The sequence below is a fragment of the Vipera ursinii genome, assembly GCF_947247035.1.
Source record: "Vipera ursinii genome assembly, chromosome: 2".
NCBI classification, from domain to species: Eukaryota; Metazoa; Chordata; class Lepidosauria; order Squamata; family Viperidae; genus Vipera; species Vipera ursinii.
The window spans coordinates 153,094,478-153,111,489 of NC_139513.1; the positions used below are offsets into that span (position 1 = coordinate 153,094,478).

Consider the following 17,012-nt stretch of genomic DNA (forward strand, 5'->3'; position numbering starts at 1 on the left):
AATTCTCGAATCCAAGAATTGCAGCCATTTCCAAAATGGTGCCTGCTTCTGGAATGACACTATATGGCTTCTGTAGAGAAAGCAGCAAAGCAGCTGCTTTTCTGAAAAGCAATCTTCAGAGAGCCTTTCAGAAAAAGCAGCCAATCCACTATGCAGTGTTCCTATGCAGGGGTTGTTTTGGGCTATCCAACTTACAAAATGACACCTATTTCCAGGATGGTATCATATGGCTTCTGTGTAGGATGATCGCACAATGAATCTCCTTGGGTAAGGTGGCTTTCGGAAAAAGTAAGTAGAGCGGAGTAGGGGGTTTCCAAGGGTGTGGGACCCAGAGTGATGGGAAGCTGTTTAAGAGAGGCCTCCAGATTCGGGGGGGGGGGGGAGGGGGACTGCTCCAATGCAAGACAGGTGTGATTTGCTGTAATGTAGGCCTGCGTCTGGCCTCCCAGGACCTTTACCAGTCTCTAAGGGATCCATTGGTCCATTTAATAACCACAATGGAGAGATTGCATGGTGATCATTAAGTGAGGTGATCGTGTGGGCTCAATTACAACCATAAATCTGGGCTCAGTTCTGGTCATAAGGTGAGGGCTACCTATACTATACAGAGAGAGGTCCAGAGAAGGCATTGTTCACGTGTTTCATTTCATAAGTGCAAGAGACTGGAACTTTAGCTTGTGTGACTTGTTGGAGGAGAAGAGGCCAAATTTGTGCTAGAAGAATTGCCATCTTCCTGGTCCGCACTTTTGATGTTGCTGCTGCCATCTCCCTGGTCCACACTTTTGATGTTGCTGCTGCTGCCACCTCCTCCTACTGCAAAGTAACTACCTCCGCCCAGGCTAAAGCCACTTCTGTAGCCAAGACTGCTGCCAGCAGCCGAACTTCGTGAAAGACGTGAAGAGAAAACAGCTGCGAAAAGAAGAGACAGACTTAGAGAAGAGCCCAGGCATTTTCTGTTCTAAGAAAGACAGCTACTGGTACCTTGTATAGAAATTATACGAAGGGTAATCACTATGGACTCTTGTTAAGTCCATCCTTCCTATAGGACCTTCAAACATTCCCCCAAATTAAATGATTTTGAAACTTGATGGTTTATTTGATTTCTCAATAGTGGCAAACGTCAGATGAAAAAGTATGATGAACTTGCTTGAGATCAAATGCAAGAACTCCATGGTCATATGAGATCTGAGGATGAAATTACTAACATGTTGTGAGATTTGGTGATGGATCAGAGTTCCTACAGATTTGTGTGTTGCTGTCTGAGGCCTGAAAAATTGGTTGAATTCTGTCCTATGGCATTCTACAGATGTTTTAAAAAAAGTAGATAGAAACAGATGCAAATTTTCACCCCATACCTGTGCTACTATGTTGACATAATATACTACCAAGAACTTTGCTGTGCTCTGCTAGTGCTCTGCAATATGCTGATGATACCCAGCTTTTTATTTCGACCCCAAACCACCCCAGTGATGCCCTCGACGTGATGTCCCGTTGCCTGGAGGTGGTCCGGGTCTGGATGGGGAGGAACAGGCTTCGACTCAACCCTGACAAGACTGAGTGGCTGTTCGTGCCGGCATCCCGGGAAATTCCGATTATTCCATCATTGGCCATGGGCGGTGAGCTATTACCCCCCGTAGATAGGGCCCGCAACTTGGGGGTCCTTCTAGATTCACAGCTCTCTTTGGAAGAGCATATTGGAGCTGTGACTAGGGGGGCCTTTGCCCAGGTTCGCCTGGTGCGCCAGTTGCGGCCCTATCTAGACCGGGATGCCTTGCGCACAGTCACTCATGCGCTCGTGACCTCTCGTCTAGACTACTGTAATGCTCTCTACATGGGGCTGCCCTTGAGGTCCACCCGGAGACTCCAACTGGTGCAGAATGCAGCTGCGCGAGTTGTCTTGGGAGTTTCCCGATACTCCCATGTTACACCTTTGCTCCGCGAGCTGCATTGGCTACCGGTTGCTCTCCGGGTGAGGTTCAAGGTGTTAGTGATGACTTACAAAGCCCTTCATGGCATGGGTCCGGATTACCTACGGCAACACCTGCGGCCGGCGTCAACTTCCCTCTGTCCAGTGCGCTCCCACAGAGAGGGCCTCCTCAGGGTGCCTTTGATCAAAGAATGTTGATTGGTGGCCCCTAGCGGGAGGGCGTTCTCTGTGGGCGTGCCAGACCTGTGGAACCGCTTGCCGGTTGAGCTCCGGATGGCCCCCGACCTTCGCTCCTTCCGGCGCGATCTCAAAACTTTCTTTTTCGAACAAGCTGGCCTGGTCTGACGGGATGGGGTTGGGTTTTTATAAATAGTTTTAATTTTAATATGTATTAATTTTATGGGCATAATGTTTAATGGCTTTTTAATTTTTGTATTCTATTTTTATTGTGTATTGCCCTGTTCACCACCCTGAGTCCTTCGGGAGAAGGGCGGTATACAAATTAAATTATTAAATTATTAAATTAATTAGTGTCATTGCCCCAGTTATGACTGAAAACCCTACAACTGTAGGGGAAGAGAGAGGGCAGGAGGATGGAAGGACAGCACCAAGTGCAGTTTTCTCCATCTAAATAGAGGCAAGGAACCTCTTAATCACTACTGTACAGCAAAGATCCAATATATTCTTCACTATACTTACAGATGTTCACTGCACCAGCTGTATCACTTGACAATCTGTCAAGAAACAAAACAGAAGTCGAGCATGGGTAAGAATTCAAACATATTCTGAGTATATACAGCTGACTAAAAGAAAACCAATGTTGCTTGACTAGTGTTGCAAAGTCATCATGTCCTTGGGGATACTGAAGGATGAACTTCAAGGGAAAGAGGCTCACTGTGCCCACAGAACTAGATGCTAATGAGGATGGATTTTTTTTTTACGGAGTTTGAGGACTTTCACCAAAAAACGGCAAGACTTTTAAAGATCTACTTAGATGGGCTATCACTGACCGATCTTCTTCTCCTTCCAGAAGCTTTCTGTAGGTGGCAATCTCAATATCTAGTGCGAGCTTCACATTCAGTAGCTCCTGATAATCCTTGAGTTGTTTGGCCATATCTTGCTTGGCTTTCTGAAGACCATCCTCAAGTTCAGTCAGTTTCTGCCTTGCGTCTTTGAGCGCCAGTTCGCCTCGGTCTTCTGCTTCAGCAATCTTTGCCTGTAGATTAGCACACTTAGGGGAGGAAGGAAAGAGAAATTAGCATAGTGGGTCTTCCCTTCAGAACAGATCAAAATATCTTCAGTTATATTATCCCATAAGCTAATTTATATTGGGCCAAGACCCATCCTTGGGCTTTTGTAGAATCTCTAAAGGCACACCCAAAATGTCAAGGGCCACCTGCTCCAAACATTGTAAGCATGGATGGTATTAAAGAAATAATATGATTATGTGCAAGATATTCCAACTTTGGAAGAACCATTTTGAGTATAAAATCATAGGGCTGAAAGGAATCTTGGAAGTCTTCTAGTTGAACCTCCTGCCCAAGTCAGGAGTCCTTATACCAAATGGTTGTCCAATTTTTTCTTGAAAGCCTCCAGTGATGAAGCACCCACAACTCCGGGAGGGAAGTATTTAAGCTTGCAATCAAATGGGAAATTTTCAGTATCCTATATGGAACAATTGGTTTATTGTTTCGTGGTCAGTGACAGGATTGCCTTCTTCCCAACAATTTTTAGGACAGTTAGTGCAGTAGCAGTGTCAGCCATGTTGTCTTATTCTTGACAGGATGAAGTACTGTCTACATGTAATCCATAACTTATGACTGTTTGAAGTTATGACAAAAACCACCACCCAAATTACTTCCAACCCAGTGTTGAAGTTATGATTGGAGGTGTGCTGCAGCTGCTCCCTCTGCCTATCTCTCCCACCCTCTGTCCTGTCCTGGGCCTGCTTCCCACCTCACCAGGCCCCTTAAACCCCATATGAATTGTGGTTCCTCTGAAAATGGTGCCCCCTTATGGGATGAGGTCACACAGCCCAGGGATGCTGTGGGGCAGAAAGGCCTGCCCTTCTACCCAGTGCAAGCTCCAGGGCTTTTCTAAAGTGTGTGATTGGTATGAGGAGGGTGTGGTGCCTAAGGGGAGGGGGGGTGAGCATCCCATGGTATGTGGGGACCCCAAGGGAGGGTGCCTCAGGGGTCAGGGAGATCTTGGGAGAATCCGGCAAGCATTCCTGGGCCTATGCTAGGCCTCACAGGGCCTCCCACACCTGAGGCATTCCACGCTCTGCTTAATGACAGCATTGGGGAAAGCTAAGGGGGGGCATTAAGCAAGGCAATCACAAAATTGTTAAGTGAAGCAATTACATCACCTTGCCTGACAACTGCAAAAACTTACAATGATAATGGGCAGGCGTCATTACTGTCATGTGTCAAGGGTTCCCTGTAATGGAAAGTTGAAAGAAGTGTGTGGACCAGGGAAAAGATGACTGTTTGCAGTTACATGCTAGCCAGGAAATTTACAGCTTTATGTGGATATTATGTGGATAAGCATGATAGATGCTGCATTGTACTTTGTTTTGCAGGCAGGTAATGTAAAGAGGTAGTTTATCTGTGTGTCCTATTGTGTTTCATCTATAGTGGTACTTTGGTATTCGACTACTTTAAAGCTTCTCGAATTTGGTAGTTGATATATTATTATTATTATACAAAAATGTTGTCGGCAGTGCTTTTTTTGTAAAAGAAAAAGGTGCCGGAACTCACACATATCATACAACCTGCCTTGCCTACCCTACAAGGTTCCATCCAAAAAAGGTGCCAGAACGCCATTCTGAGCGTTCTATGACAAAAAAAGCCCTGGGTGTCGGTACTTGTAGTTTCATTGGGATTTAGCATGTTGCATAAGGAAGAGGGCGATGATCACAGAGGAGGTAGCATTATATTAAGGATGAAAAAGTAAAGTTTTTCAACTGGGGAGCACAGTATGATCATAACTTTGGGAGAATGCAGTAACCTACCTGCTTTTTCACACTTTCAATATCAGCCTTTACTCTCTGGACATGTCGGTTTAGTTCTGAAATCTCATGCTTGGCGTTACGAAGATCATCACTGTGCCTTCCAGCAGTACTCTGGAGTTCCTCGTACTGAAGAAAACATGGTGGAAAGCAGCCACCAAAGCTTAATTTTCATTTATCTGAATGAGGCAGTTTTATTCATTTCTGAAAGTATATCTATCTGTTTGTCTATCAGTCTCCCTCAGTCTGGTGCTTTAGTGTACTTTGGAAAGGAAACTTTAGATTTCCTAGTCAAAAGTCATTGGCAATGCTAGCTGAGAAGTAGGGAGGGTGTTCTTGAGGTCACCAGGTTGGGAAAGCAGGCATGTAAACACTGAAGCAAATTGTAAGAGAAATAGGAAGGAATCGGATTTTCAATCCTTATACTCTACAAGAGGCCAGAATGGGATGCGGTTTCCCTGACTAGTAATACGTTTACAATAAACGATTTGGGGGACAATGAGAACGGAGAAGAGGCAATGTCTCTTCAACACCTGACTTTGCTAAATTCCAATTCTGGAAGAAAACATTTGACCGCCTCTTACAGTGACTTCAGTGTAATAGCTCACCCACCCGACTCCCTTGGTGATGATTTACCTTGCTTTGGTACCAAGCTTCAGCCTCAGCCCGGCTTTTCTTTGCAATGTCTTCATACTGGGCTTTGACTTCCGCAATGATGCTGTCGAGGTCCAGGTAGCGATTGTTGTCCATGGACAAAATCACAGAAGTGTCCGAAATCTGCCTCTGTAGGTCTGCCAGTTCCTGCACATGTTACGGGAATAGTCCACTCAGAAAACATACATAAAATGATCAGGCCTTGGCAAGAACCTAATTCAAAGGTTAGAGCTAGCGTTCCTTTCTATTAGTAGGTAAGTAAGGAAATGGGAAGGGGGTGTTCATTTTGCATAATTTCTTTACTTTTAGTAATTTTCATTGAATCCATAAAGGATCAGTAAATATTGGAGTAAAAGAATATGAAATGACTGTTCCTGATGAGAGCATTTATCATTAGATTCTGAAACTGCAGGATTTCTTAGAAAATTCTTAATTAACTCTGATCCTATTTTGAAATTCTTAAAGTTCTTTAAACTCCTTGAGAAATGTCAACATCTTTTGATTTTAATATGACAATTTAAAGGTATAAACTTTGTTCCCACCATTGCTAGTCTTAATAATTATCTCCATTTTCAATGTTTGCCTTTCCTCTGATATCCTTTACTTTGTGCTTTTCCTTCCTTCCTTCCTTCCTTCCTTCCTTCCTTCCTTCCTTCCTTCCTTCCTTCCTTCCTTCCTTCCTTCCTTCCTTCCTTCCATTTTATAACAAATTATGCTAAGTTCTGTTTAGTAACCCTGTTTATAGCACCATCTTATCTAAGAGTGAGGAGGAGGGGACTTCTCAAACTAGTTCAAGAAAGTAAATGAATATTGTAGCTATCTCTTTGGCAGGACATAAAATATATTTGCATAATACAATGAGCAGAATTCAAAGAAAATAATATTGAGTCTTACGGTTTCATGTAGGAGTCTGAGAAAATCAATCTCATCAACTAAAGATTGTAACCTAGTTTCTAGGTCTGCTTTGTTCATGTAGGCAGCATCCACTTCCTAAGAAGGAAACACATGGTGAGAAGTTAAAGGACTGTTTATTAGTCCGTTATTACTTCCTGATTATCCTTATGCGATGTATGTATGTATGTACAGTCTACAGTAGGTATGTATATCCTAATTGAGATCATACTTGTTTCTGGGATAGCCCCACCTTTTAACGTCATAGCAAGGGCTGCCTTTTTGCAAAGTGTTCACACTGCATGCAGACTCTCACCTTCTTGAGGAGTACAAAGTCATTCTCTGCTTCCGTACGCTTATTGATCTCATCTTCGTACCTATTTGGGCCAGCGGAGGAGGGGGAAAAATAACACCTTCTTAGAGAAATCTGGTAAAGATGCTGCACTGCTTGAAAGTTTTTTAAAGGGTCCTGACAATATCCCCGATTCTCAGATGTGGCTGGTGAATCGTTGGCCTGTTCAGTCATCTGCAAATAGCAGTTCTGTGGTTCTCTCTGTGAATGTAATGGTCACCTGAATTTGTGCAACCCAGGAATATTAACTATGCTGAGATCTTAGGGAGTTGAAATCCATGTACATGCAGAGCACCTGATGGCCAAGCGCCAATCTGTGGCTGTTTTACCCCCTCACACCTAGCTGGTAAATCACTTTGACACTTTTAGTTTTAAAAGAACCTGTTGTGAGATCTTTAGGTGCAAAGAGCTGTGTGAGATCCTTAGCTACAGTATAAGCAAAGGGTATAAAAGAGGGAGCAAAGCTGAAAACATTAAGAGCCAGCTGGGGTTAGTAGTTAAAGCACCAGACTAGTAACTGAGAGATTGTGGCTTTAAGTCCCATCTTAGGTACAAAACCAATTCAATGTTTTTGGACCAGTTACTTTCAACTCAAGGACGCAAGTAATGGCAAACCACTTCTGGAAAACCTTCGCAAGGAAACCACAGGGACCAGTCCAGGCATAACCCCCCCCCCCCGGATTTGCTGGCACAAACATACATAAAAGAGGGAGTAAGATGAAACTCTTACTTGCTCTTATAATCCTCAACAAGGTTTTGGGTGTTATGTAGCTCTCCACCCAGCCTTACTTTCTCCTTCTCCAGATCATTCAGCTGCATCCTAAGATTGTTGATGTAAGCATCAAAAAGTGGCTCAATGTTACTTTTCACAGTTTTCTGGTCATGTTCCTGTAGCAGAGCCCATTTTGTTTCCAGCACTTTATTCTGTTGCTCAAGAAAACGCACCTGGAGGAAGAAAGACATGGATTTTTTTTTTGAAGGGAGGAGGGATTAAATGATAATTTGAGAAACGTTTTAGAGAATTTATCTTGATTTGTTCTTGAGCAGATTGTAAATGTTACTTTTTCTTCTTTTAATATGCTGGATACATACATACATACATAATATATTAAGGGAAAGTGGATTGGAAAAAGGTGTGCATTATTTTAAAACTGGAGAAAGAACCATCAGTAACAGGCTATGCTTACGATACTATTTTCATAATTGAAAATGCAATGGATTAGATCTTGTAAGAAAAGTCAAACTAATACATTCCATGTGATACTATAATAACAGAAGTTGGATTGTGAGGAAGTAAGATAGAAAAAGAATATTGCCCTTTTTTGAAATTTTGTGTTGTGAAGAAAATTGAGAACATCATGGACAGCAAAGGAAAAAACCCAATGGATCATCAAACAAGTCAACCAAACGTTTTCACTCAAGAGGCAAATAACCAGGCTGAATATATCCTATTTTGGACACATTATGCAAAGGTCTAACTCCCTGGAGCAGGTTCTAATCTTGAGAAAGGTGGAAGAAAAGACTAGCAGCAATGTGAATAGACACATTTACAGAGATAATGAGTTCACCTATTGGAAGATCTGAGGATCCAGTTGGAACAGCTTGCCTCCAGAAATCGTGGGCACTCCATCACTGGAGATTTTTAAGAAGAGGCTAGACTTGTCTGAGATGGTAGAGGTCCTCCTGCTTGAGCAAGGGGGTGGACTGGAAGAGCTCCAAGGTCCCTTCCAGCTCTATTCTGTTCTAAACCTGGAGAAAAATCTATGTATTTTTGTAGTATGTAGTGTATGTATTGTTGCTAAGAGTCAACACTAACTTATGATGTATAACTCTCAAGCCTTACTTTGTATGTACTTTGAATGGGATACCTACCTATTCCACATCCCATATTACTCATCAACACTCAGTTCTCTGTATATATTATAAGCTAAATTTCTCTAGGATAAAAGCTTGTAATCATGCCTGTCAAAATGGTTTCATGCGCTTCATATATCTTAAAAATATGATTTATGCATAAAGGATAATGATGAAGCCATTCTGATTAGCTCTCATTTTTTCTGTCACTACTATATAGTGTGAAACTATTGACCTACTGAGAATCATTTTAGAGAACATACATTAACTTTTCCAATCTTCCTTTCTGCAGCAGGAAAAAAAAATTGGCAGCTCTGTAATTTCATTTAGGTGGTGCCATCTAGTAATAAATAACAGCTGTAATGACATGAGCAAAAACTGCAAGAGGAGTTGTAGGAAGGCTCTTGAGCTCTTTCCCCAATTCATTGCATTCTGAAATAACAAAGCCTTTATTTATCCTCACCTTATCAATGAAGGAGGCAAACTTGTTGTTGAGTGTCTTGATCTGCTCTCCTTCTTCTTTGCGGACCTTCTCTATGGTGGGGTCAATCTCCAGCTTGAGAGGCAGCAACAGGTGAGGATTGACCGTTACTTTTTGGATTCCACCTGGTGGGCAAACTGGGAAGGAAGGGTCCCCTCTCCCACCACCAAAACCAGCTCCACCTAGCCCATAGCCTCCACCGATACCACCACCAACAGCATAGCCATTACAAACTCCACCACCGTACCCATAGCCTCCACCGATGCCACTGCCATAACTGCCTCCAACTGCTATCCTCCTGGGTCCACCAAGATTGTAAAGGCTTTGGCTGCCAAAACCAGCCCCACCGGCCCGGCCCCAGCCAGCACGTCCAATGCCGCAGTTTCCACCTCTGCCCACACTTTGTGAGCTCCAGTTGGTGTGACACAAGTTAGGTAGGATGGCAGATGATTTACTGAAGCCTTTCCTCTGAATTCTGATGTTGGCTCGGTGAGACATGTTAGCTGGCGAAGAGCTGGAGAACAAAGAGGCAGAAAGAGGTACAGAGAAAGAGAGGACGCAGTCTGTGTTGCAGAGGCAGGTGTAGTTGTGAGCTCTACGTCTTAAGGTTTCTTCTTTTATTTATATTATCAAGGACGTGGGATTGGTTGTGATTGCAGTTGATCAACTTTCTGATTAATGTTGCTGGGCATGCCTTAAGGCTTTTTTGAATTGTGACATCGCTGTTTTGCCATACACACTCCACACTAAGGCTAAGTGGTGACGCAACCAGCTAAGTCCAGGGTTTTCAATATTTTCTTGCTCGTGGCCCTCTTCTGAGCCTCATTTCTCTCTGGCTCCCCCTCATAGCTGCTATTATTTATTGCAAATTTATTTACAATACAATATTGTAAATTGTAGTAATTTTTAGTATTTATGCTTGTGAGATTAGCACGGAGGGTGAAATGTCTATTGGTTATTTGCCTGGCAGTTAAATTTGGGTGGTCATTTCAGAAACCTACTGTGATCCCTTAGTTCCCACCAGTGATCTAAGACATTGTTAGTTGTCGTTTCACAATAATAATCTCCTCAAGCTTTGCCCTAGATGATGAAGATGGGCCCGGGAACTGAGTTCAATTTGTGATCAAGCTAGAGAACAAGAACTGATGAGAGGCTGTGCTCCAAATCAGTTCCTCGTGCCTTGTGAGGATGATGATTTTTTCATTTGTCACTTTCTTTCAAGGGGAAAAAACAAATCACCACAGGGATGGAGGCACCCCACCTTTGATGTCTAAATGCAAAGCAGAATAAAGTTTCAGACCGTTACGAGGAAACTGGCTCTGGAATAGCATCTTTCCCAAGTTGGGGATGCTTTGCAGAACTTGAACTACAGACTTATCCAAGGCTTGTAATGCTAGGCAAGTAGGCCATTGAAAGGCTTGTCCTTAAGAGAGAATTGGTGGGAAGCAATGACCATATCCTGTATCTTTCACTTGCACCACGAGTTGAGGGTTGGGGGAGAGATTCGGGATCTTGAACCATCCACAACAGCAAAATTGTTCTACAGTCTGGTCTCTATAGATGCAGCCTAGGTTCAACCATTACGTGACTTGTTTGCTTTGAACCTAGCATGCTTTGTTTAATTGAGAATTGTGAATATTTGCAAACCATGATTTTTCGCTTAGTACATAAATGGCTTGTGATTTGCATACCATGGGTAAGGACTTATCATGGTAAGCCTATCAGTTGTTGCTTTTAAATTTATTATAACAAGTTAAAACACACACACACACACACACACACACACCAAAAACAAAAAAAATGAGAAGAAAAAAAAACAAAAGATAAAAAACAAAAGCAAGCCAGACTAATCAATATATATCACATATCCAATATTAGAAATTACTTATACATTTCTGAATCTGAATTGAAGAGAATGTTCTTGAATCCACCAGTTGTGGTTTACTGAAAAAAATATACTCAAGCAAACCTTGAACGATACCGTTTGTGAATCTAGTCAGAAATGGATGTTCTGTTTTACCCATTTAAATTGCTTCCAGCCTGTCTTTTTAATCAACTGATTCTCAAAGTCCCAGTCCTAGAGATCAGTTAAAAATAATAATGTCGGTAGAAACCTGGCAACCCTACATAAGGTTGCCACACATCTAGGCATTTATGAAATCATTTTAAAAAGCAACTCCTCAGCAGAAATTGTGTTGGCAGAGGCCTGGTGCCATCACTCTTGCGGCATTTGAAGCAATTCAATAATCAAAAAATAAACACTGCAATCATGTCTATTGAAATTGAAAGGGAGCGGGTGTATCTCGATTCTTGGCAATTTTATGAGCAGCTCAGTAATCTGCCATTGACCACCCATAAGCACAACCAATGTACTTTCCATCCTGTGCCCAGATCAGACTGCCAAAGGTCCAGATAACCTGGATCCCTGTGAGTGCTCTGCAACTAAACCTCTCTTATATTCTCACTACTACTGTCTGCTTTAATTAGCTAGGTGGGGCAGGAGGCCAAGCCACAAGTGATGGAACTAAACTAACACAGTGATTCTGGGCATGTCTTCAGACTCACAGGTTCAAAAGCTTCCAAGTAGCACCACTGAACAGCACCTTTATCATCTCAATAGACTTTGTACATTTGGAGAAAATGTGATTTTATCCATGAAATAGTCTACCAGGCAACTTCACCTTACACTGACTGGATTTTCAGGTTGATCCTTCCCCAAAAGTTTCTAGGACACTTGGTAAGTGCAGCCATTTAGCGTTCTGCAGCTGGACAGAAGCAGGACAGAAAGGTATGGTAGTAGTTATATTTCACCACCTTTGTGGCCAATAATTCTCTTGAATCTGGGTGCTTACTCTTATCTGGCTGCACTAGCTTTTTTGTTTTGTGCCAGCCTCACTGCACCATGTCGTCGAGCTCCAGAATAAAATAAAGAACTGCCTGAGACATAGGGTGGGGGAGAGGCTGCTCCGGAGTAACCCGGTTGAGTACCCATAATTGCTTCCGTATTCTAGAGGTCAACAAGGTGGTGACAGAAATATCTTCCAAGTTGCTTGGAAATTCTCCAAGTGCCAGCAAGAAATTTGGATCATTAGATTTTTGGGGTGGACCACCTTAATAGGTCCTGCCTCCTTGTGGAGATTGATGATTTCAGTTAACATCATTGTGATCTGTCCATGATATGGATGGAAAATTCCCCCAGAAGCATATCGCAGTATACATTTGCCACAACATATCCTCTTCTCTGCAAAAAATGAATTTGACCTCCATGAATAGGAACACTTCCTCTCCACCCCCACTTCCATGGGCCATCTCTTCATTCAGGTAAGTCTTAGTATTGTGATCTCTTTAAAGTACGCCAGACCAAGAAAATGATTCTACAGGTTTGACTGGAATGATATGTTGACATTGGCTATAGTAACAGAAACCTTGAAAGCCTGCATGCATTTTCCCTTGTCTCCTTACATCCCAGAGAGTTAGGGCAAAACCAGGCTAAGTTTCTTTCTAATGTTTTCTTTGTTTCTGGCACTTAGACCATGTCTTTCTACAATTTTAGTAATGTCTCTGGATACCTTTTCCAAGTTGTCAATGTGGTTCTCCATTGTAATACACGGCAATTCTCTGGTGTGGCTGGTTTTATTACCAGTAGCGTGATCCTGAGCCCAGAGTGCCCAGTAATCTGGTTCCTGAGTAGAGATCGTGAGGCTGGAAGTAAAGATGGGAATTGAATCTCTGCTCTCAGCCTGACTGTGGGGGCCCTGAGGTGTGGGGTGTGGGGGGCAGCTCCACCCACCCACCTGCCTCGCGCGCTCCCCTGCCCTGTTGCAGCAGTGAGCAGACAGTGGGACGGAGTGGGCTGGCTCTTAACTAGGGCTTATTTTGGGGGCAGTGCTTATATTAGGCACATGCCAAAAAATCAGGCTAGGGCTTATTTTCTTTGTGGGTCTTATTTTAGGGGAAACACAGTATTTCATTTTTCAATCAGTTTGCATGGTTGGCTTGTCTACTTATAGTCACTGTTTCCACTCCTTGAGCAAGATGGTTAGAATAAACAGCTGTGTGGAGTTTGTTTAAAGCTTATTGTATTATCTGCAGAGTAGTTCTAGTCACAGCTGAAAGGAGAGTGTTCCTCTCATTTTTGGGGTGGTGGTGTTTATTGTAGTACCGAAAATACCTTGAGACTATTCAGTAAGCTAAACGTATCCACATTTTGGGGATAGGATATCAGCAAGTCTTGTTGAAGCCAGAATTAGGGCTTATTATGATGATTTAATGCACTCCTACTTTGGGAAACACTGTTCTTAGACATTAGCCAATCTTGGCCTGCTTTTAAGGCTGAGTTACTCTCATTCAGATTCAGCTATTTCTTCTTGTTTTTAGGCAACATTTGAAAGAAACTAATATGTAGTTGAGATGGGCATATAATTGAGATCTCAGAAATCATTAATTGAATTGCTCCTCCATTAATTATCTTCATAAGATGTAACTATAAATTTTGCATTCTGTATTTTCTTTTACATGGAACTGTTTGTGATTGGAGTGGCCTATATGTCCAGTAAAAACAACAACAACAACAACCCAGAAACATCCTATTTTGAGAAAGAGGTGATCTAGATATATATAAATAGTGCCTTTGAGTCAGTTTTTTCACTCCTGGTGACTGCATGGATGAATCCCTGCAGTTTTCTTAGCAAGGTTTTTCAGAAATGCTTTCCAGGACTGAAAGGGAGAGACTGGCTCAAGGTCATCAAGCTGGCTTTGAGCCTAAAGTGAGACTAGACGTCATTAGGTTTCTACCCTGATGTCTTAACCACTACATCTGATCTAGATTAGATTATCAGGTGACAATTTAATCTCCTGATTGTCCTGACTAATGGCAGGGCTTTTCAACCAGTGGTACGGGTACCACCTGTGGTCCATTGGCACCTGGCAGGTGGTACGCGACCATCCTAGAAAAGTGGTAGCGGGGGAGGGGAATGAGCTGAACCGGTGGCAGCACCGCACAAGCCTGAGTGAGAGATGGCTGGAGCTGCAGGGCTGTCAGGGCTCAGCGGAAGCGCCAGGATCAGCACTTCTTCGGGGCTGTCAGGGCTCAGTGGAAGCACCAGGATCAGTGCCAGGCTCCAGCTGGAGCTCGGCACTGATCCTGGCGCTTCTGCTGAGCCCAGAAGAAGCACTGATCAGCTGGAATGTTGCAGCATGTCCAGGGTCTTGTGATTTACATTCAGATGCTTGGCAACTGATTCCTATTTATAACAGTCACAGTGTCCCAGGGTCATGTGAAGTGACTCAAACCTGCTGCAACCACCCAGCAGATGGGGGGGAATAAAAACCAAACACCCCTCCCCCTACACCTGCTGCCAATCCTCAACAGAAATGCTCACAACAATGAAAACCTCAGGAGGAAGAGCACCGCCGGGCGGGCAGGCAGCTGTCTTGCTCAGCTGTGGCTTGGGGTGGGGGGGACTTTTTTCAGTGCCATTGTAACTTCGAACAGTCACTAAGCGAACTGTTGTAAGTCAAGGACTACCTGTACTTCATCACTTTTTTCCTTTTTTTTTTGGTCATTACGTTTTTGACACCTTGCTAGGTGACTGGTAGTACTTGGATGTTGCCATATCCTAAAAGTGGTACAATGGGTAAAAAGGTTGAAAAGCCCTGACTAATGGTACTTGAATTCAGCATAAAATTCTAATCCTTAGGAAAAGCATCGAACACATTGGAACTGAGTTTCCATTATATGAGCCTTGGTGGAGCAGTGGGCTAATGCCTCCTTAAGTAACACCAGCTGCCTGCGATTAGTGCAGGTTCGCATCCCACCAGGCTCAAGGTTGACTCAGCCTTCCATCCTTCCGAGGTAGGTAAAATGAGGACCCAGATTGTTGGGGGCAATTAAGCTGACTTTGTAATAATGCCGCTTGGGGTGTGTGTGAAAGCCCTAATAAGCAGGCATATACATAGAATGAAGGCTACTGCTAAGCTTGTAAGCTGCCCTGAGTCTTCGGAGAAGGGTGGGATATAAATGGAATTAAAATAAAAAAATAAAAATATATCAGTACAGAAAATAGTCCATACCAATCTAGGGTAGTAGCACATATGTAGCTTGCCATGTTCCTCTTCTCCAAGTCTGGGATAACATTTAAAAAAAAAACAGAATGCTTGTTAGTTCATGCTGTTCTAGCATGGCAATGGACTTTCCATGCCACTGTAGACCTTAGCAGTGGGCCAGCTTTGCCTGTTTTAGCATTTCTGCCTTAAGCAACCATTCACCCTTTTCAACCGAATTATGGGATGTGGAAATATAAGAGGACTTTTTGAAACTGAAGCCGGAGGATTGTTCTGGATAGCTGTGGCTGGCAGAACATTGTTTTATTTTCTTTTATGTTCCCCCAAAATAGTAGAGATCAGCATCCCACTTTTTTGATCCTGCCTTTTACCAAATCATCCATCATTGTGGGAAATATTGTGGTGTCTGAAGGTCTAAGAAGTCCTTCTTTCTAACTGCACACATTAGGAGATTGATTTGGCTGACTGTGCCATTTATGGCCTCTGCCCACTGAGCATGGGCTTCCCCAAAACATTCAACTGGAGAGATCTGTTCCCTGCTGAACTCAGGAAGAGGCAGACTCACTGTGCCCCTTCTGCAGAGGTAATCAAATCATCCTTCCTGCTGGCTTGGAGGAGATGAAGCAGAAGGTTGGAAGATTTGTTTTCCTTTTTCCCAATGACTCAGGGGACCTTTTGTTTGTGATGGATAAGACAAACTGTAATGTATTGGCCTCACCTGTTTTAATTCACTTGCTTAATGTCTGACTGCTTGCTTAATGTCTGACCTACTTTCTGTGTGTTATGTAATGGTTGCTGTTGCTGAGCTAGACTTGCTGTCTCCAAGCTGTTAATTAGGTTTGGGGTGAGAAACTGCTACTTTAAACCTATTGGTCGCCACCTAGAGGCCAACCATATAAATAGCTGTGCAGCAGCTATTAGCTTGCTTTTGCTATGTTCTGAGTTACAATAAACTTGTTGCTGTTTCAACACTTCATCTCGCTTAATGCCTCAAGGACCAAATATTTAACACAAATATTCTTGATAAGCTCTTCCCCCTCATCCCAGTGCTTCTTTAAACACTTGATCCTCTGAAAGGTAACTTTTTACCCCAGGAAAGCTGGCCAGCTAGCTGAGAAACATTGACGTCTTTCATGGAGAGGTCCATGCTCATTCTGTATGAGGGACTTCCTTCAATGAAAATGCTGACACGTCCCCTTGGATTTTCATTTTTATAGCCAGAGTGGATTGCACATTCAGTTATTATTATTATTATTTATTATTTATTTGATTTATATACCGCCCTTCTCCCGAAGGACTCAGGGCGGTGTACAGGGCAATAAAATACCAAAAAATACAATACAAAAATTAAAAACAGATTAAACAATTGTGCCCAAATATAACAAATTAGTTAAAATCAATAATTAAAACCCAAAACCCATCACCCATCAGACCAGGCCAGCTTGTTCAAATAAGTGAGTTTTTAGATCACATCGGAAGGAGCGAAGGTCGGGAGCCATCTGGAGCTCCACCGGTAGATGATTCCAGAGGTCTGGCGCACCCACAGAGAACGCCCTCCCCCTGGGGGTCACCTGTCGACATTCTCTGACCGGTGGCACCCTGAGGAGGCCCTCTCTGTGGGAGCGCACTGGGTGAAGGGAAGTTGATGCCGGCCGCAGGTGCTCCCTTAGGTACTCCGGACCCATGCCATGTAGGGCTTTATAGGTCATCACCAGCACCTTGAATCTCACCTGGAGGGCAACTGGAAGCCAATGCAGCTCACGGAGCAGAGGTGTAACAT

General features: G+C 43.1%; 1 protein-coding gene across 1 annotated transcript; it reads right to left on the minus strand.

Annotated features, from left to right (window-relative positions):
- Positions 1-670: 670 nt before the first annotated feature.
- Positions 671-9,667, minus strand: LOC310634262 (keratin, type II cytoskeletal cochleal-like; the record flags this gene model as incomplete). Its single annotated transcript, XM_083352470.1, has 9 exons — positions 671-909; positions 2,627-2,661; positions 2,938-3,158; positions 4,941-5,066; positions 5,574-5,738; positions 6,486-6,581; positions 6,799-6,859; positions 7,565-7,779; positions 9,152-9,667. 9 exons carry the CDS (start codon positions 9,665-9,667, stop codon positions 671-673), a joined length of 1,674 nt encoding a protein of 557 aa, XP_083208596.1.
- Between the last annotated feature and the right edge of the window lie 7,345 nt (positions 9,668-17,012).